This window comes from Taeniopygia guttata, chromosome 4 (genome assembly GCF_048771995.1).
Source record: "Taeniopygia guttata chromosome 4, bTaeGut7.mat, whole genome shotgun sequence".
Lineage (NCBI taxonomy): Eukaryota > Metazoa > Chordata > Aves > Passeriformes > Estrildidae > Taeniopygia > Taeniopygia guttata.
In genome coordinates this window covers 67066738-67092209 of record NC_133028.1, presented here as the reverse complement: position 1 = coordinate 67092209, position 25472 = coordinate 67066738, and the positions used below count along the sequence as shown (strand labels likewise).

Below are 25472 nucleotides of genomic sequence, written 5' to 3'. Positions count from 1 at the left end.
GCACATGAAAGGGATTATGTAGCCAGCATTTTATTTTCCTTATAGTACCAGCAGAAATATGGCATGTCCTAAATAATCATTTATAAACATATGAAGACTTGACTAGATGGTTTTAAAATACAATTTTCAGTACTGGTGTATTTATGTAACGTCTCATACAGATACCCAGAGGTGCTGTTCATAAACAGTTATGAAATATCCAGAAAATATCAGCAGTTTACCTTCAGCTTATAAAACAGCATGTAAAAATGAAATTTCAGGCTTTTAGTCCCCCTACATTTCTCTCTTTCTGTCTTTCTGATGGAAACTCACAGTAATACACCCTGCCATCTGCTACTATATATTTTTCATGAGTTTTAACATTTTGTTTTTAGAACCTGAAAGATGAGTAAAATGTCAAGTCGCCCAGAAAATAATCATAGGCACGACAACTCAAATGTTAGCTCAGCTTGTCTGTACCCAGAGTGGTTCACAGCAGGTCTGTGCCCTCCGTCTTTGCAGGCAGAGCAGGTACACCCTTGGAATTAGCTGATACATTCCCAACACAAGGCAAGAAAGTGGGAACCACACTGGCAAAATTAATTCCTAGGGAAGAAGTGAGCTCTGTGTTTCATTGTTACAGAAATGTCTTGGGCCTTTTGCCCCCGTTTTCCCTTCTCCCTTTCAAAAGCCTTTTTGTCATTCTAGTTTTCCATCCTGCTGGATGGAGAACAGATTGGGGGTGGCAAGCTGGGAAGGTGTTAGGTGTTAGAAAGGTACAGCATAAAACCTTCAGCTCAAAAAATGCTCACAGCTCTTAATGTGGAGGGAAAGAAGTGAGCAGCCCTTCATGCCACCTCGCTGTCAGGCTGTGCTCAGGATCCCTGCCCCTCAACAGTGCATGCCCTTAGCACAGGAAGGGAATAGCTGGATATGCCTCCTACCTTTTAACCACACAGAGATAAAGTTGTTTCATTAAATGGGTTCTGAGCAGCCCGGGGTTGGCTTTCATATAAATCCTGTGCAGATTTGCTGCCTTTCATTGGAATAAGAAGCCTCCTTGGAGATCTTTGCACACTCAGCCTGTGCAGAAGCCCTTGTTACAGCATTGCAAGATTTTTTACTTAATATTCCGCTTCAGAAGTCTGGAGCTTATTTTCAATTATCTCCATTCTGTGCTTCATTTTGCTCATTCCTTTAGAATGTCTCTTGTTCACAGGGCAGTTTTCAGGCTTTGCAATGGAAGATGATGATCTTTACCAGGTGAACCCTGGGAAGGACCTGAAGAAGAGTTTTTGTGCTTTAATAAGGTGGATGGTGCCTGAATCTGCAAAATGGGTCATATTTTAAAGAATTTTAAGTTGAGTGTACTGTGCTTAATACCTCAACTGGACTGAACTCAATGACTGTTGTCATTGGCTTATAATTGTAGGCGAATCATTTATGTAATGAAAATGTTCAGAGAAAGTAATTAAAATTACTGGCTCATTTTTCAAGGCACTAAGTTGTCTTTGCATTTCAAGAGTAGTGTGCCTGCTAGACCTTGGAAAATCTCCAGTCATTTTAATATTTTTTTGCAGTTAAATACGTTCCCCATTCATAACACAGTTGTGCTTCTCTGACAATACTGATGTTTTCAACCACTTTATTAGAATCATTGTGCTATACTGTATGTTGACTTGGAAAGCTGGATTTGTGTTCCACCTGAAAGACAGAGCGAGGGAACAGCAGGGTGTAAGAGTCTGGGAGAGAACTCCTGAATGTGGTATGTAAATTTTACGAGTAACAAATCAAGAAGAGCATATTGAAACCAAAGAGTGAAGCTTTGCCTGATGAATAATGCTTCTCCCTTCTTCCTACATGCTGGTTTTTTGTCTGTGCTGCTTTAGTGCAAGTACACGGATGCTGACAGTCAGTATGTTCACTGTCAGAGAAATGAGTCAGGATTTGGGGGAATCTGCGATCCAGTTCTTTGATGTGGAATAGGGTTGATTTAGCTTCTTGCTGTCTCTCTAGATTTTCTTTTCACCTTGCCCATGATTTTGAAACATGATTGAGATGCTGTAGATGTACTTGAGCTGATGCAGAGAAATGTAGCTCCGACAGTTGCTCTTCACCCTTGTGAATGGAGCAGTGCTGGGGGGCACAGGAGATCTGAAATCAATTCCTGGCTGTGGCCCAGGTTTACTGAGTGACTGGTGGAAGGTCTTTTTCTCTGTGTGCCTTTGTTTTCATGTCTCATGATTCATGGAGTAACCCAGCATTTATTAGCTGGTCATCTTTATGAGGAAAATGATGGAGTGTCATGTGGTCTTTAATCTTTATGTGCTAATAAAAATATCTGTACTTCTCTGACATACATAAAGAGCTGTTTTTAAATAGCAAAACCAATTGAAAAGGCGCATAACTATAAAAATATTTATATTGTTATATTAAGTTTGTATGCCAGGTTTTGTTTATATGTTTTTATTATATTCTACAGGTATGTTTATATGCTGGTTTACGTCTTTTTCAGGCCCTACTTGATACTCAGAATCTTTTGAGAGCCCAGATTACAAATTTTACTTTCAACCTGGGATTTTCAGGAAAATTTTATCACACAGGTAAGAGTGAAGCACTAAAATTACTTTGATTTTGATGGTGTTCTATATAGTGTGAGGACAAGTAGGAATGATAAGAGTCTTAAGGATTTTAGTATGCTGTGTTCCTGCATTAGTTGCTGGTGTGGAACAGATTAGATGCCTCCCCCCTTTTATTAAAATTTAGTTCCTTTCAGTCTGCTTTTGAGTGATAAATTCCACCAATCACAAAAAAGTTTGTATTGATTTCACTGAAGGATCTGTTGAGCTACCACAGTTCATCCTTGTGATTGTTTCATCTCTACTGTAGAAATATATCAGGATATATTATGTCTTAAAATAATTTTGTTTTAAAACCATATAGAAATAGGAGAGATAAAAGCAAGAGTAGTAAATAGGATGTGGGCCAGCCAAGTGGTCCTGACTGTGCCATCTTATCGCCAGTGCCTCAGCAGAAGTATTTTAACTGGTCACAGTTTATTATGTTAATATCCTTCTTACAGTTTCAAACATTTTTAAAAATATAATAAAAATAGAAACTTAATTTCTACTGAAGTAGAAATGTTTGAAGTTTTTGGATTTTTTAATTTCCTCTGCAGGGACTGAGGAGGAGGATGAGGGTGATGACCTGCTGCTGAGATCTGTGGATGAGTTCTGGTGGTTTCCCCACATGTGGAGTCACATGCAGCCACACCTCTTCCACAATGAGTCCTCGCTGGTGGAGCAGATGATCCTCAACAAAAAATTTGCATTAGTGAGTTACATTTTTGCATTTTTTATTTAATTTAGGTACTCAGAAACCATTATTCTGTTTAGACTAGAAAAAAAACCCAAGTTTCTGAAAGAATAAATAGTGTATTGAAAGGTATGAAATGACTTTGTGAAACCACTGGATGTTAGGGTTAGGTAAGTGTGCCACTTTTTCAAAGATGCAATTCTGCAGTGATATCAAATAACACCTTATATACTCCCTTTGCATCAACTTCATGTAAACTTGTTTTGAAAAGCATTGCCTTTATTAATTATTTATTCACAGTAAAGCTCTGAATCAGAATGTTTCAGTGAGAATATAAGAAAAAATCAAAGCAGATTTTAGGTCTGAGGATATTGGAGAAACAGAACACAGTTAAATTCATACCATAAACCAAAATTGCCATACGTAAAACGTGTTATTTGCCTGAAGAAATAGTCTGGTGTTAAGACCTAATTGTATCAAAATAGATCAGCAGACACCACTTGTTTGCTGGACTGCTTTTGCTCTTACTACAGCCTAATTTTACTTCTTCCTTTTCAAAATCCACTGGGTGCTCTGTAGCTGGCGGGTGATGTTTTTGTTTCTGGAAGGAGGAGGGGGATTTGAAATACCAGAACAAGAAAGAGTGCACTTAATGGTCATGTGTCAGTGAGTGTAGGAGAACAGGCTAGACCTATCAGCCAATTAAATTTTGTATTTGAAAACTTGGCTTTTAAGTGAAACACATGCTTTCTTTCAAACAAAGACTTCTCCAAGTTTGCTGCAAATTGTAGTTGTACTGAGTACAGGACAGCTCTACTTTAATGTTTCCTTTAGAGAAAGCATTGCAGTAGGTGTTAGATTCCTGAAAAATTTAAAAATCTTGTGTCCAGAATTTCCCTTTTAATATGATTCTGTGTAGTGGTGCAAGGTCCACTGGAAATAAAATGGTCCTTGTAGTTCTGGTGTGATATAAGGCATCCTCTGGGATTAGTGTGCAGGATGTAATCCTTAAACAGTGTTATAAGGATAATGCGTTTTCAACCCTGGTTTATGTAACTTCAGCAATTGCCATTTTCTTCACACTTTCAATGCTCTTAATGCTTACAGATACTTTCTATAAGTTTTTTTCATGTTTAGACATACCGACATGAAGCTACACTCTATATTTAATTTGCTCAGAGCATTTAAATTAATAACAGAGAGAAGTAGCCACTTGTTTGAAAGAGGCCGAAATTGCTGATGCCTCGCACATTATCCACTCAATGTGTGTATTGTGTGGGAGATGCTCAACTGGGGAATAACAGTCAGTAAGGAATAATGGAGACACTAATTGATTGGAGATGATAGACCTCTTGTTAGAGTGAAAGATTTAGATTACATACTTATTACTGCCTATTGTCAAACTTGAGGGGAGAAGCCTTAAAAATCAGACTTTTGCTTATAGCTAAATGAAGGCGATGCAGTGAGATGTTAGAGAATGCAATTTCTTACATGATCTGTTAATATTTTCCTTTCTGATGTGCATGCATGCTTAAGGGCAGTAGGAAAGATAAAAGGAAGAAGAATTGGATTATCTGTGATGGAATTAAGTAAAGCAGCGTAACTGATGGAGTATCCACTCTTTATCTTCTCGTGCAGTACAGCCAGGAGGGCAGATGTTACTCATTCCTGTTTGGCAGATTACACATGGTGCCCTTTATGTGTGCCATAAATTCCTAAAGGGAAACAAGAATTTCACCATTCTTTAAACATGGAGAACTCAGGGTTCTCCACTGTGATTGAACCAGGTGTGTCTGTTACACACAATAAATGGTTTTACTAACACCACACACCCATTTTTCTAAATATTTTCATGTTTCTTAGTACCTAGTTTATTGAAAGGAAGAGGTCCAGGAATCAGCCAATGCTTTGCACACACAGTAGGATTAGAAAATATGGTGAAGATGACTGTATCAATTCAAGCCATATTAAAAACTCCAAGAATTCAAAGGCAGTGCACAGTCTTCCTAAATCATGGCAAAATGATATCTTATGGACTGTGCATTCTGCTGATCACTGTCAAGGAATATCTGCTATATAGTGTTCCTTTGAAAAGTAACCTGAAGGAAAATGCATTGGATGTGAAGAGAATGTAATGGCACCAAGGTATGTACACACAATAAATGCCAGCAGTCATGAAAAATAGGAAGGGTTCTTCTGCTACAGAAGGGTTTACTGTACAACATCTGCCTGTAGACTGTTACAAATGGTTATCTTTCTTCTGTTTTTAACATGACACTAAAATAGTTAAGCTGTTTTTGAAAATGGATTTGTGTTTTGAATGGACTAGAGGGGAAATGCAGTGACTCTGAAACTCAGCTCCTCGTCCAAGTAATTGTGAAGGGAAATGTAGTGGAAACTGTGGTTTTGTAGTTGCAGCTGCCAAATGCTACGTGTTGTGTTGAGTATGTACCAGTGATTATCTCTCTGAAATTGGAGTTTGTGAGCAAATTCCTTGCAAGAACTTGAAAGTGTGCAGCTTTCTGTTTCATGTAGATTGAAGAAGCTAATGTAAAATGCATTTATATCCTTCTTCCCTGCCTACTCACAAAAATACTTTCTAAAAAGGCTTTTGTCTTAAAATCCTGTGTTTCATTTTCACCACACTGCCCTCCATCTCCTTCCAGACCGTCATGTTTTGATATTACTGTTATTTGCATTTCACACCTGTTCTTGGTCTTTTACAAACAAAGCATTTGAGAAATGCCAAAGCATCAAGTTTCTTAAATTTTTGAGTGCAGCCATTGTTCTGTCGTGTTTTAGGAACATGGTATTCCAACTGACTTGGGCTATGCAGTGGCTCCACACCACTCAGGAGTCTATCCAGTGCATGTTCAGCTTTATGATGCCTGGAAAAAGGTCTGGAACATCAGAGTAACTAGCACAGAAGAATACCCACATCTGAAACCTGCAAGGTATAGACGAGGCTTCATCCACAAAAACATCATGGTGAGTTGTGTTACTGATGTTCATTTTGTACTCTGCCATTTCATGAACAATTTCCTTTTAAGTGGAAAAGCAAGGTATCCTGAGAGTTCACACTGTGAGAAGCACATATTGCTATGCATAAGTAGCAAGGTATATTTCACAGTGTCTTGTTAATTAAAATCAGTCTGTTGCTGATGATTTTTCTGCTGATGAAGGTGGCATCCAGGCACCCTGCTGACAGCAGTTAACAGGCTGTTAACTGTTCTAGTCCTCTGGTTAATGCTGGTTCGATGAGCTCAAGGAAAAAGTCAATTTTGCATCATTTAACACAATATGCTGGGTTAGATTTCTATTGGGTTTTAAATTTAGATGGTAACATGAACTGCAAAAGAGTATTGCCTGGTTATACCACCTCAGAATCTGGATCTGGGTGGGGTATGTATTTTTGTCTTCCCTATGAACTGTGCATGGCTGCTCTTGTTTGGCTTCCTGCCATACACAAATGTGGGCTGGGCTTTGCAGCCTGGTTTAACCCAGAGCCTCAGGAGCTGAGGGGAAGGAAGACATGCTCCACACCACCTCCAGGCTACCGAAGTGCTCTCAAATCCCACTGTTTTCCTCAATTACCTAATTCCCAGCACTGTCACTGACAGCCGCGTTTGCCAAAGGAACAGCTTGTGCACAACTGACATGGAAGGTGTTGTGCTGTTGCTGTCAGGGGTGGAGGCTATTTTAAAGGTTCACATCTCATCAATATTACCTCAGAAGCATTTCAAAACAGCTTTCCAAAATACTTGGTGGCATGTTCCCAAGTAACTTTCTTTTGGAGCGTGTGGGAGAGCAGTTAGTGGGGGCCCTGTTGTACCTCTGGCTGCAACAGGCACTTTTGGGAGGTCAAAAGCCTTGGCACAAGACTTAGAACAGAATTCTGGTATTCTTCTTGGGTTGCCATGGATACCACTTTCCTAGGCTAAGTAGTAGTATTTTAATGTTTTGATCTATTTTTGGGTGAAGCAAATGAAAATTATCTTCAGAAATCAAGGCAAAAAACTGACACCAATATAGTGCTGAGCTACAGTTTGTTCTCCTCAAAGCAATCACTGCATGTGAAATAAGGGGTTTGTGGATGTGCTTAGGGAGCACGAAGCATTTGGGGAAGACAGATTGACTCAGAATCTCCAAAAATCCCTTCCATAAATATTTGTAAAAACACGTCATTTGAAGACACATAATGAGATTTAACACAAGGACACTGCAGCCAAAATCTTTCTAAAACCAGTCTTATAAAACCACCTGTTCAGGGAAATGCAGGCTTTCAGTTCTCCAGGGCAAATGCATCAGTATTTTACATCTACAGGCTAATAGTAATGAACATACTCTGTGGGAACATTGTTGTGTAAGATTGGTCAGAGCACCTCCTATCCAGTAGAACTAAATTCCCTGCCTCTGAAAACTGTTCTTGTATTTCCTCTGTGAAATCCAAAGGTTTCTTAAAAACTTAGGCACGTTCATGGCAGATGTACAAATTTTATACATTTTCTGACAACAAAATTTACGATCCTTGATCACAGTATTCTCTACATCACAAGAAAAAAAATGTTGAGAAATGAAACTGCAAGAAGAGTATCTACAAAACTACAACCTGTGTTAAATAAGGCATTTGTATGCTTAAAAAGTTAATCTATCATAACAATCCCAGTTAAGCATTATACATGAACTTCCATACTCAGCTGTTGATTTTCCATAAGGAATAGACATAATTGAAATATTCTCCAGTAAATTATTTTCTGAATTCAGGAGAAAATATTTTGAGTTTCTGATGAAAAACATAACTGCATTTAGTAGTTCTTCATATTCAAGAACGAAAGATTTGTTCATGGAATGTTTTAAAAAATAATTTTGCTTGTACTACGTATTTCAACCGGTCTTAACAAATAGCAGAGTTGAATGAGAAGTAAATCTTTTTTATAAGGTGAGTATTATTGGCAAATTTCCCCATGTGTCAGAGTAGAGTTATTGGTAGTGATGCCTAAGGCACAGAAGACCCAATTTGCCTTTCCAATTACAGTTTAAATTTACAACAAAGCCATCATTCAGATGAAAGTGGAACAGATTGATATGATACAGACTGATAATATTTTAGATTATCTTTCACATTATTTTAAAACTTTAGACTTTGGATTTAGGATGAGGTGTTATAGGCAGAATGAGTTTGAGGAGACTCCAGAACTGTAATTTGGTGATAGAGATCAGTCTCCAATTTCAAACAAAATATGATGTATTTTTAGATGTTATGATTTTGGTGATAATAATTCATCTAGATCAGTGTTGATTTCCTGCAAAATTGAAAGGCCAAATATACCCAGCAATTATCTGTTATATGTGACTTCTCTGACTTTTATCATCTCATTAGAAGTATAAGCTCTTGATTTTTTAATGTATTTTTCATAAATTCAGGTGCTTCCTAGGCAAACTTGTGGCTTATTCACCCACACCATTTTCTATAAAGAATATCCTGGAGGTCCAAAGGAATTAGACAAAAGTATTCAAGGAGGAGAGTTGTTCTTCACAGTGGTTCTCAATCCAGTAAGTACAGTGGAATTTTAAATGTTTTTAAAACATTAATTAAGGAAAAATGTTCCAGGGCTGATCTGCTGCGTCTCCCAAATAGTAATGGTTACTGACAGTGAGTTCTTTTGCTTTTTCAATTATTTAAATTAAGAGCTAATATTATATGAGTTCTCTTAGTTGTACAAAGCAGTCTCCACGTTTTTTTGACATCTGTTTTGTTATAATGCAGCAGTGCCAGCCTGTCTTGTTCTTCACTTTTTGCATGAAATAAGACCCCTGAGATCTAATATTTCAAAGAATTTGAGTGTGAAGAACTGTTGTGAGTATCTCAGGTAAAGTTCATTTCTCTGCTGTGCCAAAGTCGTGATGCTAAGTGTTGGGAGCACTTACTGAGGTGAGAAGGCTGCAAGAAAGGAATGCTTGGGTTCCAATCAGTTTTGAGAAATTTCAGTTGCTCTCTCATAGCAGCTTCAAAGAACAGATCCAAGTAAAAGAGCCACACAGTTGAAAGAAAAGATCTGAGTAAATGAACCATATCTGCTTAACCTTTCATTTCTCTTTAATGGAAGATAAACAGCTAGTGAGGCGCTGAAGCTACAGAACATTGACAAAAGAGAGGAGTGTAGTACTTCAAAATGGCATGAGATTAGGTCAGCTGCCTCAAAACTGACCTTTCAGACAAGCTTTTAGATGAGGTTTTTTTTTGGATTTGGGATCCAAATCAAACATATAAATAAAATTCTGCTGTTTTATGGAAATGTAGTCACTGGGAACACCAAAGGGAACAAAACGTATTTCCACTCCAATCTTTTGGGATAACAGCCTAAATATTTTGTGCCCTTTTTTAATCTTCTGCAATGTAATGCAGTCCAAAGGAAAACCATTTCTGAAAGCTGTTTCAGGAATTTATATGCAGGTGCCTTTTTCAAGCCTTAGATTCTCTCAGGCTATAGTGTTGGCTCTTTGAGAGCAGTTACTGTGTTTTGTTCCCCTTTTTCACATTCACATAGCAAAGCTGGGAAATAAAAACCTACCTTCTTTAGCACACGTGGGGCTTCCCTTCTAGAGGGTGGCAGTGGTTGCAGTCCTGGCTTTGATGTGTACCATTCCAGGTACAGCATAGAATCAGTCATAGAATGGTGTAGGGTGGAAGGGACCTTCCAGACCATCTGCTTCCCACCCCAGCTTAATGGGGCTGAAACCTGGAAAATTCATTGGGTGGGGAGGGTATTGGCACCATATCCTTTGGCATTATGTGGGTTTTGACTAGAAGTTACTAGGTGACCAAATTTGAGTAAGGCACAGAACAATATTTTGAGTCAGGACAAAATATATTCCGCCTTGAAATACAGCCACATCAGCCAAAAACTATTTTACAATGTAAGGAAACAACATTTAATATGAGTGCTTGACTCATAAGCCCTTTAAATAAAAAGAATAAAGAAAATGGAAGACAAGCAGTGAAACACCCCTGATTTTTGATATTCATCGTGGAGGTTTGATCATGTCTGCCTGACATCCTGGAATGAGAGCACAATAATGTGTTTTAATACATTACAATAAGATCTTTGATTCATGCATTGCTATGTAGACTGTGTGATCACCTACTTCTGAAAATTACGATATCCCAAATGCAATACAGGCTAAAAGAACAGAAGCTAAATTCAGTGTTTTCTAAATATAACTGTAAATGAATATTAGGCTAAAATCTGCCCAAGACTCCTTCTAAGGAATGCCTTTGAAAAGACAATGCATCTATTTTCTAAATACCTGCCTGTAAGCATTTCCTGAGGTTCTAAGCATTAGCCTGGCATCCAGTCAGTTTAAAGACTGAGCTTTGTATATTTGTGGGGTTTAGGTCTTGCATGTATTTATGTCATCGTTTGCAAGTCAGAGTTGGGCAAAAATTTAGTCATTAAAATGAAGATAAATACCTTTAGGAGTCTGTCTAATTATGGAGTAGCATTTTGGATTTCATAAGCTTCCTTGTGTTTTCATTAAAATTGCTGGGATTTCTTTATGAGAAACACACAGCTGTTGAGAGGATGTAAAAATTCCATTATGAGGCATATTCAAAATGTTATTTTTCACTGATACAAAACTTAGAAGGGAAAACACCACCCATGAATCATTACAATGTCAGCAAAACAACGTTCTCAATAGTGAGTACATACATAAATAGTTCGTTTCCAAAGCTGAAAAATGTGAGTGTGGATTAAATGTTAATCTTAACAAATTTCTTCATTATATTTAATTTGGAAGTGAATATTATTTTTGAAGTGTAAGTTACCAGGCTGAGACTTCAGGAACTGAGTACCCTACTCTGAAATAAGTACCCCTAAGAATGAAGCCCAAAATTTCTCAGTGCTTTGGCTGTGCAGTGGTGTAAGAGAGTCTCTGCCTCCTTACAGTGTGCTTGATCAAGTACCATGTGCAGGATAAACCACAAGAAAACCACAGGACCGGACCCTGTGTGCAGCTGTGGGTTTTTGTCATGAGAACCAGTGTGATGGCCCTGTTCCCAGAGCACTCTATGGGCAGGCGTTCTGCAGGTATGGAAGGCCTCAGGAAATGCTGCTCTGCATATGTGGAACTGGGAACCAGCAGCTGGCCTGGTGGATTAGCAGATCTCACAGCTGGCAGCTTGTGTTCCTGTGGTTTGCATTGGTACCCCTGTACTGGTGGCTGGGACCTGATCCTGACCGCTATTCCTGTAAGCTATCCCAAATTCCAAAGTGCCACCAAGCAGAAAAAGAGCCCTAAGAGAACACTCTTAAGGCTGTTCCTAAAAAAGCACTAAGAGAACACTATTACCCACTCGTGAAGTAATATTTTTTAAGTCTGTCCCTTGTTAAAGATCTTGCTGGCTGCAGCAGCCCTCGGGCAAGATCACGCTCTATCAGGATCTTGCACAAAGTGTTTCACAGGAAACAAAAAAGCAAACTTCAGCAGCCTGTATTATTGATATACTGGCATTATTTCTCCCACATTATCAGCTGAATAATTGACTTACAGGGAGGTTGAGGGACTTGCACTGACTGAGCCAGGGAATTCTGGGGCAAAGCCAAAAGGAAAAAGTGTACTGTAGAAGTGTCTAGTGATGAGTATCTTATCCAGTCAGACACATCTCTGGTTTATTGTCTCACATTGTTACTGGTTTTCATAACAGTGTACTGTCTTTAAAACATTTTAGCAAGTATTTTTCCTGATAAACTAGTTAGACTGTTCAGTGGTTTCAGATTCACATATATCTGCAATAAGCAGTTAATTTCTTGTATTAGTAAAACCAATCTCTGCTCAGTGTTTCTAAGAACGAAATTTTAGCAGTTTCCTAAATCTGTCCTTTGTAGGAAGTCAGCCATTAGGTTTTGAGCTATGTATAATGAAGAGGTCAGTATAGGCACTGCCATCAACTCTACCACTGCTTCTCAGATCCTTTGAACTGCAGAAGATAAAGATCTGGAGCTTTTCTGTCCTGTGAGATGAATGTTGAAGGGTAACCAACAGTTCATGAAATTTTTCTATACCTTTTCTGCCCCTAACAAACAGAATGCAACAATTGCATTACATGCGCTCACATGCACTTCCTTGCAAAGTACTGTGTGCCTGCAGATTGAAAGTAAAGGGAAAATGCCCTGTGGAGAGGAATTTGGTGAAAGCCTTCAAATGGTTGACAGCCCAACAATGAAACTAATGTGTAGCCAGCTGTGTGCTCTTGACATGGTTACAGCAGTGCTGATGAAGAGGAAAGGCTGTTAATGCTTTAGGCACATTGACTGATCTCAGAATAATTGTAGTCTTTGTGTGCATTCATTTCTAAGTATTATTTTCTTCTAATTTTTACCTCTCCCCAGTTGTAGTGAGTAGAGCTGTTATTAAGCTAATTGACTTGCATCAAGGGAGAAATTATCTCCTTCAGCACTGAAAATGAGAGGATTTGTATGAGCATCAGCAGAACTTGCTGTGTCTTAATGTGACCCTGAACTGGCATTACAGAAGAAAATCAAAATCAAAGACATTCAGACTCAGATATTCCCTTTCTGTACATCTTGCTTGGCACAACCTCTGAGTTGTTGAGTATTTCTCACACTCAACACTGAGTGTGAGAAGCAGGAAAGATGGTTCAGTTTTAAAGGCTTGCCCCATTTCATGGGTGAGAAAGGCATTTTTTCCCTGTCCTCGTCATGCCTGTAACTCCAGCAATAGTTGCCATGAGTTGGGGGAGGAGGAGAAATCAGTTTGGCCAAGCATTTTGACTGACTGCAGAGCACAAGTATTCTTTGCCTTCCTATCTGTTCTTCAAAACCCACCCATAAAAGCCAGACATAGTCTGGTATTTTGTGGGTGGAATAGAAAAAAAAAAAAAGCCAAAAGAAATTCCTATGTGAACAGGCAGTGTGGAGAGGCTGTGGAACTGACAGGAATAGCTCGCTCTTTCGAGTTGATTCCTTGTAAGAGTGGGCAGGAAATGCATTGAAACTGTAGCAATCAGAAATCTTTACTCTTCTGTGATTCTTAAAATTCTGAATGGAAAGCTTTGTGCCAGTGGTTTAGAGTGAAGCAAGTCTTTTGAACAGTACTACCACTACTGAGGGAGAAGGGGAATGAGCAGCAGCAGAAAATAAACTTGAGGTTCCTGACTGTGTGATCAACAATTCAGAACTACATCAAATACATGATTTTGTTTGAGCTCGTAAGTCTTCCCTGGCTCATTGTATTTATGGTGGAGACACTACTATGTAAATGCAGAGGACAGGTCTGTGGCAGCTGTGAAAGCAGCAGGACAAGCTCAGGGCTAAAAAGGGAGTTGCGAGCTGGAATCTCTGTGATGGAATTGAATACAGCTTTTCTGCAAGCATCCAGGTCTGAAAGGACTCTTTCAGCTATTAAAAATACTTATTCCATATAGGCTCTGCTCTGATTTGTTATTCCATCACTTCAGCAGTCTAATGGGCCAAAACCTGCAGTTACTGAGTCTCTGAATAGCTGAAACAAAATGGTTCAGAATAACTTGGAAACAATAGCAGGACTGCAAACAGAGTGTGCACAATGCCAAATTAATTGGAATATAGGTGTTCTGAGAGTTGGATGTACTCTCATGGCCTGTAAGCATGTGCTCAGTAGCTAAAAAACCAGCAATATTCCAAACTGGTAATGCATCTGCTGTGAATGCCTGGCCGAGACCACAGAATTAATTGTCAATCATAATTTAACTTCATTTTGAAGGGTTGTGCATAACTTCATTGGGTTGGGAGGCCTCAATGCTATCTTGTAATGTTGTTGCACAGATGGGAGGGTGACATAGTGTCTGTGACTAAAGTACTTTGATGACTGGTTTATTAGTAGGAATTTATTCAAGTTGGAATTGCCTGTAATATATTTATATATGGTAAAAAAATAAGTGCCTAGTATGTAATGTGTTCACTAGCTGTTTTTTCCTATACCAACTTTTCTAGTTCTAGATTTGAAATGCCAAAATAAATAAACTCTTCAAGATTATCAGTGTCCTGCAACTCTCAGACTTCCCTCCACTTCCCGTGCTGCTGCAGTTGATGTTTGAAAAACATCTTCTCTCTGCTCTGGGGTCTCATCTTGGCAGCTTAAGAGAGACCCCTTGACTCCAGGGGAAGAACCCAGGAGCCCTAGGAAAGGCTAGTCACTCTTGGGAGTGGTAATATCATTCCTTTGGGAGTCGGGCACCTCTGTTTTGTCAGCTCTTACCAAGATTCCAGAAGCTTAGTTTGAGCAGTGTCCTTGTTGTGTAATTTCAATAGGTGCAGCATCCTAATAATCTTGATTTTTTAGTGATCAGTATTTTTAAAATACCCAGCCAATTAACACCCATCACTAGAAGTTGAGTAACTTGTTGCATTATTTCATTCTGTGCAAGTTGTTTGTCAAGCATCTCTCAGTTCTTGATACATAAATTAGATCATGCTGGTTCATCTTTTCCTGAGACATGATTTAATAGCAAGCTCATTCTTCGTCTCAACACCAGTTTATTGACGTAAAAGCTGTTGCTTCTAACTGGGATATGTTGTAGTATGGAAATACACAGTATAGAATGAGCTGTCAAAAAGATAAAGGCTCTTTCTCCTGAGTGCTTGTTCTCATTTCCCTGTATTTCTGCAGTACCAGTCAGGATCCCACATAAAATCAGGACTGGGGAAAGAGAGCAAATGTAACTTAGATCTCAAATGTAACTTAACCTTTCACTCTGGGGAACAAGAAAATCCTGAAGAGAAGCGGGAAGGAGAAGGCAGGGCACAGGAGAGTACCTCTGCAGCTCTGATCTGAAAATGTGTGAGAGCAGGAAAGGAGCTGCTGCCCAGAGGCCAGATTTAGTCCCAAGCCATCATTTTAAAACTGTCTACATTCTATTTCAGTTCCCTCGTGAAGGATATTAAATCCCATGGAGACTGTGCATTGAAGTGCAACCAGGATGATGGTTTGTTTATGAGGAACAGCTAAAAAAGAGTGATCCTTCTGCACTGAAATAAAGAAAATGCTGAGGTGCCTGAAAGAAATTATTTGAGAAGAGTGCTGGAAATAATAAAATCAAATAAGCTCTTTTTATCTGAAAAGGAGGCTAAAATGCTTGTTAGAGTAAATATAAATCTGTTCACAGCTGCTTCCCTGTTGAAGAAGGAATAAAGAAATATATTAAGTTCTGTTTGTATTTTACAGCATTTCCCAGAGGTGGAAGATTTTTGAACAAATAGTGTTATTTACTAGGTCTAGCCTTGGGACATGGCCACAAAGGATTCCTTTTAGAGCTCCTTGATTAGTGGTTCCAAGAGAGTAAATCTTTAGAAGCATAGCATGCTATTAGCTGCAGAGAAAGAATAATGATTCTTGTTAATTAGAACTTGTTTGAATGACTCAGGATGTGGTATGATAGAGGAAATTAAAGCATCATAAACCCAGTATGGCACCACCTGCAGATGGAAGGGGATTAATTTGTGTTCCCATCCTTCTGCACAGGGAAGTGGGGAGTGGTCCACCATCCCTCTCAGCTGATCTGTGATATTTATGATGCCATCTAGGAGAGTCTTTTTCTACAATGTAAAGTCATGTATTAGGTCATGTATCTGCTTGCTAACTACGGATTTCTTTACAAGATTCAGCCATTTAAGTTTTCAAACCAGTATTTGATCATCTTTGTGCTGTAAATAATTAGCCATTAAGTATTTGACTTTAAAAAATATAACTAAAATGGGAGCTTAGGTCTCTGGTAATTTTTCCCCTTCACTGGCACAGTTTTGTATGCTGGCAATTATTTATAATGATATGTCCAGTCAATTTCTCAGCCTGTACTGACATTTCGTGATTACAGCGATATTCTCTTCAGGGAAAGAATAATTCTATTTTCCGTGTACTAGCAATCTTTTCAACTTCTCTTGCTTTTTCTTTCATAGCAGTGCAGTAGCTGTTGGCAGGTAAGGAGTTGCCAGGAGGTGAATTGACATTAAAAATGTCAGAGGTCAGCCCATGTGTAGGAAATAAAGGGGCTCTCAGGAAAGCAGGTTAACCTTTTTTTATGGAAACCTGCTGGTTGTGACTTTAGTGAGAACAACTTAGTCCTGTGGCTCCTCTGTTCCTGCTTTGAGAACTGAAATGAAAAAGGAAATTTGAAAAGGTGCCTAAAGGGAAGGGATTTTCACTCTCACTCCTACTCACAAAGAAAGATCATCTCCTAGTGATTTAGGAGTGTGTATCTTCTGATATTACGGTAAATACCAGCTTTTCATTATTTTCTTTTCTTTCTTTAACCTAAGGACTGGATTTCCTTTACAAAAGATTAACTTCAGTTCCTGAACTAATTTCAGCACTATGACCATGATAATCTTTTCTCTTTTTGAAGTGGCTTACATCAGGTTTTACTTTACTTTAAATAAAAATTTCTTATTCATAGCATTAGCAGATTTATTTATGAAGAGTCATGTTTCTAATTTTTTATTGGAAATTAGTCTGGAGAGTTTATCTTGGGAGAGTTCTACTATAAAAAGAACTTCAAGAAAGAAATCACTGGTGGAGAGGCGAGGGTTTGCAGATTTCAGTGTAAGAGTGAACTGTTGCATTAGTAAAAAATTACCTTGGAAAGGAATCACTATAGAAAACGGGGTTCTGTCTGCAGCCCTTCCTCAGTCCCTGAGAGCCCATCCTTGCAGTCTGTGCATTCCTGCTCTGTTCACCAGCTCGGTTTAGGTGTATCCAAAAATACCCTTCCTGTGAGATACCTTCACGGAAGCATTGCTTCCACTGGGAGTGCAGTTGGAGCAAGGGCTGGAGCGGGAGGGGTGTATCTGCTATCACCTTCATAGTCAGATACTGGGAGAGTAAAATACCAGCGGCCTTACAACTTCTGGTGTTTTTTGTTTGGGAATATTCCATGCACAGTTACTTCAAGGTACTCAGGTTTCAGATTTTTGACTGTTTTGTGTGTCAGGCCAGTGCTTGCTGAATACCTTTGTAGAAGAGATGAGCACTGTAGAAAACTTAGACCTGCAGCCATAAGATTAAAGTCACAGCAATAGAGCTCAGCTGCTTCCCTAATCTGTTGCTTCTTTACTCTTCTTTACTTTCTGTTTTCCAGGAAAACAGAAATTATGTTTTTAACACTGCATTTGTATTCCTCTTAAAGTAAAGCAGTGAGCATTGTTTTTGCTGTATCCCATGAAGTAAGTGAACATGAAGGTTCTGTCAGTGTTGCTCATGGGACCCGTTCCAGGGTTTTCCTCATTGTTTGCATTGAGTCGACTTGAGCAGAAGGATGTAATTCAGTGAGGGGCCAGGGTAGTAAGGGCTGTGTGAATGTGATCCGAGTCTTGCTGCTCTAAGAGCAAAATGCAAATGAGATTTACATTACCTGGGGCTGCACTGCCATCTAGTGATGCAAGGACTCGAGGTGTGCTCTTCTTTTTGTCTCCCACAGATCAGCATCTTCATGACACACTTGTCTAATTACGGGAACGACCGCCTGGGCTTGTACACCTTTGTGAATCTGGCCAACTTCGTTCGTACCTGGACAAACCTGAAACTGCAAACCCTTCCCCCAGTCCAGCTGGCTCACAAGTATTTTGAGCTATTCCCTGAGCAGAAGGACCCTCTCTGGCAGGTGAAGGCTGAGCAAGAGATCAGAGAAAAATTGTCTTGGTGGTTTCTTTTTTTAATTCTTTGTTTCAGTTTCTTGTAGAGAAAAGCAGTTTATTTTTAAATTAGTTCCATAGAACAGGCAACTGAAGCTTCAGGATGTGATTTTGGTTCCCGTCACTTGTAAAAGGCTGTGAAATTTGTATAGATTAGGATGTGTAATTAAAATTATCTTTATTGTGACACTACTTGCCTTTAAAAATGTGGGGAAAGGCAGGCAAGTGCATGTTATTTCTTTTCTCCTTTTGGAGCTAACAGGAACAAAGCATTTGACAGGCAGATTTATGTGCATCTTCTAGCAGTTAAAGAAATGAGTTTTTCTTCAAGCATGTAAGGAGAAGAGGGCATCCAAAAAGAGAAAAGAGCATTAAGACCATGGATACCCTAATTAGCCAAGTGGAAGTAGATGAGATACATCAGAAGTTATTCACAGTAGGCTGGGAGCTGCCTAAGGAGGAAGTTTGCCAAGAAGCTGTAGATACTTGAGTCCTGACAGTGATAATATTAACCCAAATAAAATCGTACTAAGGTGGCTTGGTGGAAATACTCTAAGGAGAAAACTTTACTAAATCAAACATAAAAATGTATTTAAGCTTGCTTACTAAAATGTTTTCCAGCATTGAATATGGAATTGCCAATTTAGGGTCTGAGATTGCAAATTTGTACTTAAATGTGCGTCTTGAAATTCATGGTGGTTTTGAATAAAACATTGAACTAGAGGGGAGAATGTCAAGGATTTTGCATAACACTAAGAGACAATAATTTTAAAAATGAAAATTAGCCTGTAACCGAGTTACTTGAAAAATTATGATTACTTTGAAAACACATTTTTCAGTTACAGTGACTAAGACATACTGTATGTGGTGTGTTTTGTCCATAATTGATGTGATTTTGAATACAGGTATATATTCTTAAGCCTCAGAGGGGTACATGAAGATAATTCTCTTCATCTCAGTGCAGTATTGCCAAACAACAATGTCAAAAATTCTTTGTGAGTAGCGTTTCCAGAACAAATTTAAACCAATTCAATTGTGAAGCAGTGAAGATTAAAGATTAATATTAGGTACTGATTTGTATTGGAAGATCAGAATATGTATTTGTGAATAGAAAGCCTTAAACCATAATCAACTTACTCTTTTAGTTTTAAAATGCAGCATATGTAGTGTTGTAGCTGTTACAGGAATGGGGCAACTATATATGTGTAGGATATATTTCTTCAACGTGCTTCCTTAAAAAAAATTCCAGACACTTCAGCAAATCAGGTTCTGACCTGGTCATATTGGAAATACCATTCTGAATTGCTGGAATAGTTCTGGAATGCATTGGTTTTCAGTCATAAGTAAAAATAATTTCTGGTAAGAATATTTATACATGGGCAAAAACTAGGTAATTTATATATAAGGGTAATTTAACAACCTTTTCAAATGTCATTTTCTCTGTTTTAGAACCCCTGTGATGACAAACGGCACAAAGATATCTGGTCTAAGGAAAAAACCTGTGATCGGTTACCAAAATTCTTGGTTGTAGGACCCCAGAAAACTGGTGAGATTTTCTTTTATTCCACCAAGATAGGCTGTGTGTAATTTCAAATAAGTAAAATAATTAACCAGTGCTGACTCCGGTTGCTGTGTAGAGATCTTGATCATCCAACAGCATTTTTTTATTTTTGCATACCATGCAAATACAGCTTAATCATGTGAGTTACAACAGCAGTCAGTACACATTGAAAATGCAGGGTTCTGGTGTGTGTCAGGTTTTTTTGGGCTTTATATCAAAATGAGTAAACTTTGATAAAGAGGTGAACAAGACAGACAAGCTCTTGTCAAAGTGGAAGAAGGAAAAGGACAGGACAGAGACATCTTTCAAATGGGTTGCATTCTGAATTGCAAATTTTTGCATGTGTCTTGTTTATAGAATCTTGTTGTTTCTTGGCATTTTTTTCAAGTCAAGAAGTTCCTAATGGACAGTTTCATTACAAGATTGCTCTAGTTTATAAATTTACGCAATGGTTATTTTTCTTCTCTGTAATCAGAGAGTTGTGAATTTCCTTTCATCTTCACCAATCCCCAAAAGCTACTGAACGCAACATTTTAAAATTATTTTTTGTGACAGTCTCATATACATAAATCATTATTTTTTAAAATGTGACTATTTTAAGTTGGAAAAACAGATTTCAATACTGGTACTTCAGTTTTCTGTATTAACTGGTTGCAGTGCTTTTAATGTCCTAATTCTACAAGCTCGGGAAGTGCAGGATCTTAGGTGACATAAATCAACATCCCCTCAGTGAATTGAAATGGAACAATGCAGATTTAATCCCATCTGCAGCTATGATCCCTCCAAAAATGTGTGTGTGTGTGTGTATTTTTTTTTTAAATCTTGGACTTTTATCCTATTTGCAGGTACTACAGCCTTGTATTTGTTCCTGATCATGCATCCTTCCATCATTAGTAACTCCCCCAGCCCAAAAACCTTTGAGGAGGTACAGTTCTTTAATAGAAATAACTACCACAGGGGGATTGATTGGTAAGATGGGTTATTAGTATAAATATAAAAGTTTATATATTGTGAACAATAGAAAAATTACATTACTGTTGGTAATGGGAGCTGTACATATGTTAAGTGAGATACGAAATAACCTTCACTGTCTTTCTGAAATGAGAACTAAATGCAAATGAATAATGATCTTACTACAGAATATCTTAAATGCACTAACTTTTGTGAGACTTTCTTGTAAATATCCAGATAAGGATATGCGCAGAGCAGTAACAAAATGATGTATTTCTCGTTACACATATCTTTGAAAGTGGGACAGTAATGGTTGGTAGGTTGGATATATGGACACAAAAGTTATGTTCTTGTTGGAAATCTTATTTCTTAAGAGAAAAAGAAAGATAGTATCAGTAAGAGTAACTTCTTCCTTTAAATAGGATATAGTGGTAGCAATAATATAAATAATAAAAAATGGCGGCAGGGAAAGCCTCTCTAAATGTTCTTTAAAGATCAGGTAATTAGGAGAATGTGTCTGTGCGGGTCAGCAAGTGGTGCTGAGACAGAGCCTGTGTCCCTGCTGCCACCTTCACTGTGTCTCCCTGGGAGTCACCAGGCACAGCTGCACCTGAAGGTCACTCCTGATTCCTCTGTTCTCCCAAAGTGCTGTGCTGTAAAGCACTGCAGCATGAAAGCTGGTGACATGCTGTAGTGGCTGGGGAGCACCAGTGAAGGATTATTGATTTCTTGTCTTGTTTCTTCATTTTGCCCCCAGTTTAAGGGAGAATACTTTTATTGCCTTTGACTTTGTATTCATCCATAAAATGAACGGGGTGAATGCTGTTCTGTGGTCTCACTGCAGCCCCATCAGATCCAATCTGTTTGCATGCCACTCGTTTTCCCAGAGTCGTAATTGCTGCGGCACATCCTCGCTGGGAAGGGCGGTGAGTCAGCCCTTGTGCCAGTGGAGAGGTGCTGGATGAATGACTGGCAGTGGGAAATTGCTGCTGAGGCGTTTGCAGTCAGTGAGGAGGACATGCAGGCGAAGCAGAGCAGCTCCATGCTGATGGAGCAGCTGAAATACAGCGAGCTCCTTCTTCCACAAAATCCATGTTTTCATGTTGCTGGAAAACTACTGTGCTTCTTCTCTCTTTCCTCCTGCCTTATCTGCTTCCCTAGGGTGCAGGTACAATGTGGCTGCCACACAGGTGTCGGGTTACCTTCATCTTAAAGTGGCGCTGGTGCATAAAGCTCACAGCGGTCAGCCTGGATAAACCAGGCACATCTCCTTGACAGGTTCTCACCACAGCACCCACTCTGTGCCCCACCACCCCTGCCAGGTTCCCACACTTCAGTCTCAGATCCTCAGAACTCTCTGTTGGTGTAGTTGCCTAATTCTTTGATTTGTACTCTGTCTGCCAGGCAGATCTCTCAGACTAGCTAGTCTGATAGTGTGTTTTAATGCTGGCTTGTAATGAGCTTGCCACTTTGTAATCAGATACAAGGGCTCTCCTCATTAGTCCAATAATTGGCTGGGATTCCTGCAAGAATCACAAATAGCAATCAGTTCAATTCTGTTTACATTTATGGAGATGGGGCTTTATCCCTGAGCTGACTCGTAGTCTTTGTCCAAGGTTGGATTTAGAGCAGGGCCAAATACAGAAGCAGAAGAGGGTTATTTTAGCTCTCAGAACCTCAGTATTGCCCTTTTGAAAGCAGCGTAGATGTAAATTGTAGGCTTCCAGCAGACATGGCAGAATAGTAAGATGAGAACTGATCTTGCTGTTGTCGAAATGCAGAAGTCTAAACAGACCAGTCCTGCATTTCTTTATGTAAGTTTTGTTACAGATTTCATGGACAAGTTCCTCTGATGCCTTCTCAGCTTCATCATTCTCATCGAATCAGCCCAAACACTTCTGGGAAATAAAAGCCCATTGACTTCAGTGGTTACAATTTCAAAGCAAACAAGAGCACATCATTTGTATTGGAAGTAGTTCATTTGTATGAATAGAAGAAAGTCTAAACACTGGAAGAAATCTTGGTCCTTAAGCATGGTCTTCAGAAGAGGCTGTTTAAATAACATTTATTTTCTCAATACAGGTTAACTGAAAAGTCAAGAGGGCCAAAATTTCCTATTTATTGTTTTCCCCAGCAATAACAAAAAGTGGTCTGAGGGCCAGGGATAGAGAAGTTCTTATATGACAGCAATTGCAGGAATTTAACTACAACTTCATAACGGATGTGGAAAGCTCGCAAAAACCCCTGAAACAACTACAAACCAATTTTCCCAAAAATGTGACTCACAGAAAAATAAGCTAATTCTGTCACTGCTCAGAAACCTGATGAATCTGTGGGACATTGCTTCAGTGCATCTTCCCCATATAAACAGCCTCTTCTCAGTGAAAGCAATTCTGGTTGATACTAAGTATTGCACTTCAATTGGTGTCAGCAAAAGGCTAAATTTGGAGAATTCAGTTTCTACTTTGGACTTCAGCAGTTTGTTCTGACTGAAAAGTGAGAACGTGTGGATTTTAAAATACATAAATACTGTAAAAAAAAAAAGCTGCAATGTCTAGTTACATGTAGTGAGAAGCAAGCTAGTACCAAGTAAAATATGATCAAAGATACAATGTAAGCTTTGGTTTGCTTTCTTTTTTTTTTTGCATTTAGGCTTTTATTTTAATTGAGTACTCTAGAATAAAGTATGCTTAACAGATTTATCAGCCTTTGTGTGATTTTTAAGTAGTTCTGAGAATGATGTTGCTTTCCCAGGTACATGGATTTCTTTCCAACTCCTTCTAATGTCACCACTGACTTCCTCTTTGAGAAAAGTGCCAACTATTTCCATTCTGAGGAAGCTCCCAAGAGAGTGGCTTCCCTCATCCCCAAGGCCAAGATCATCACCATCCTCATTGACCCGTCCGACCGCGCGTACTCCTGGTACCAGGTACGCATTTGGGAGAACATGGGCAGGCACCAGGCCAGGTTTCCACCCTGAATCCTCTCTGTATATCCTCTCAGGATATATCCATATACTCAGTGACCATCTGTGATCACCCATGGGCTGTCTCTCATATTTTAAGGGTTAAAATACCAGTAACCATTTTTTCAAGTTATGTATTATGCAAGCATATAAAAATGATTACTTAATTAATTAATGTAATCAGCACATACAGAAATTAGTATATAGACAGAGTTACCTAGTTCATGCTCAAAATACAGGATAGGCTAAGAAACTTTTGTCAGTAAGAGCAGCAGTTTTGCCTTGTTTCCCCAGCTTTTGTGGTCTGTAAAATTCCATCAATGTCACTCCTTTTACAGCATCAGCGATCCCACGAAGACCCCGCAGCGCTGAAATTCAGCTTCTATCAGGTGATTACAGCTGGCCCTCGAGCCCCCTCTGAGCTCAGAGCTCTCCAGAAGAGATGCCTGGCACCTGGATGGTATGCTACCCACATTGAAAGATGGCTCACTTACTTCCCACCTTACCAGGTGAACAAAACTCTTGACATCATCATCCTACAAATATATATGTATATATACTGTCCTAAAAGTTTACCTTTGTTAAAGTCTTGCCTACTGACTGCTGATCTCGGGGATATCCTACAAATCATTACCCTCCTTTGGCCCCATGCAAGGTCAAGCCTCAAAAGATGCACATCCTAAGCCCTGAATATCATGTGATAACAGCAGACCAGACAGACACTATCACATGATCACTATCTCCTTGGGGATTTATTTCTGGAATGGAATTTTGTGACATTGGCAGCGTGTCTGGCACTGCTCCCCACCCAACAGTTAGAGGGAGATTGGCTGCAATCCCAACCTTCTGTTTATCCAGGAGTCTTGTAGCTGAGGCAAGTTGGCTGGAGTCTGCACCTTCTGTTTCCCTAGAGTGTGCCAAGGAAGCTCCAATGCATCTAGCTGCTGTTATTCTCCACATACTCTCTTTTCAGCCAACCTTCATGAGATGCACAGTGCTGTAATATATCCTGACTCTTGAATGAAATTTTCCTCATTATGTTTTCATTAGCTTTTCTCCACAAGTAACCCGTGAATAATGAATAATATGCATCATTGTCATGCAGATTTTTGCCAGATTTTATGTCCCACAGTGATAGTGACGAATCAGCCCTGATGGCCTTATGTTTTATCTGGAAAAGTAGTAGCCATTAATATAATTTTTTCTTGGCTGGGCCAGTCTGTCTCAATATCCTGACAGTATTTCTTATCTTTCTAGATCCTTCACTGCTATTTCTCTGTTGTCACAACAGCTTCCAATGCAATAAAATTTCAGATTTAATTAAGATGCTATTTACCCTGCTCCCAGGCCATTAATGATGATCACAATCGAGACTGGGCCTATCATTGTTTCCTGGGGCATTACTCTCCATATGATGGAATTTTACAGAGATGAAAGTTTTAGTTGCAAGCCTGAAGTAATGAATTTCAAGTTAAACCGCCATTTATTTTCTCTGTTGTAGTTGCTAATTATTGATGGACAGCAGCTGAGAACTGACCCATCTACAGTAATGGATGAAGTACAGAAGTTTCTGGGAGTCTCTCCTCATTATAATTACTCTGAAGCCCTAACGTGAGTTAATCAGTTCATCATTTTCACACATTCCTAAAAAACCAGCTAGTCTGTAAGTCAGCTCACTGCAGAATAAAGCCCTTCATAGTTCTCTGAGCTGTTGGTAGGGTGAATTGTTCAGAGCACAATTTGGGGTTAAATTTTCTGTGAATCATTCACTGAGCCACTTGGCTGTTACAGAAGTAGAGCTCTGACAGACAAAGTGCTGCTTTGTGAGAATTTCATATGAATTTTGAATGGATCAAAATTAATTTTACTTCCATAAGTGGAATATGGAATGCTGATATGCAGAAACATAAAGCAAATAGAATAATTTTTCTTTATTTTTGGCATTAGCTGAAAAGCAGATTCAGTTATATCAGTCAGGAATGTAACACCCACTCCTTTGGAGTCTGACTCCTAG

At 39.0% G+C, this 25472-nt stretch overlaps 1 protein-coding gene across 3 annotated transcripts in view; it reads left to right on the top strand.

The window, feature by feature from the left end:
- The window catches only part of LOC100229648 (N-deacetylase and N-sulfotransferase 3), a 51254-nt gene that overhangs the window by 20903 nt on the left and 4879 nt on the right, over positions 1 to 25472 (top strand). For all 3 annotated transcript variants that reach the window (XM_072928810.1, XM_072928812.1, XM_072928811.1), the window contains 10 exons: positions 2495 to 2582; positions 3158 to 3312; positions 6097 to 6282; positions 8719 to 8847; positions 17768 to 17950; positions 19431 to 19527; positions 20388 to 20511; positions 23248 to 23422; positions 23797 to 23967; positions 24960 to 25069. In XM_072928810.1, the coding sequence (XP_072784911.1) occupies positions 2495 to 2582; positions 3158 to 3312; positions 6097 to 6282; positions 8719 to 8847; positions 17768 to 17950; positions 19431 to 19527; positions 20388 to 20511; positions 23248 to 23422; positions 23797 to 23967; positions 24960 to 25069 (1418 nt within the window). The remainder of the gene's footprint in view (positions 1 to 2494; positions 2583 to 3157; positions 3313 to 6096; positions 6283 to 8718; positions 8848 to 17767; positions 17951 to 19430; positions 19528 to 20387; positions 20512 to 23247; positions 23423 to 23796; positions 23968 to 24959; positions 25070 to 25472) is intronic.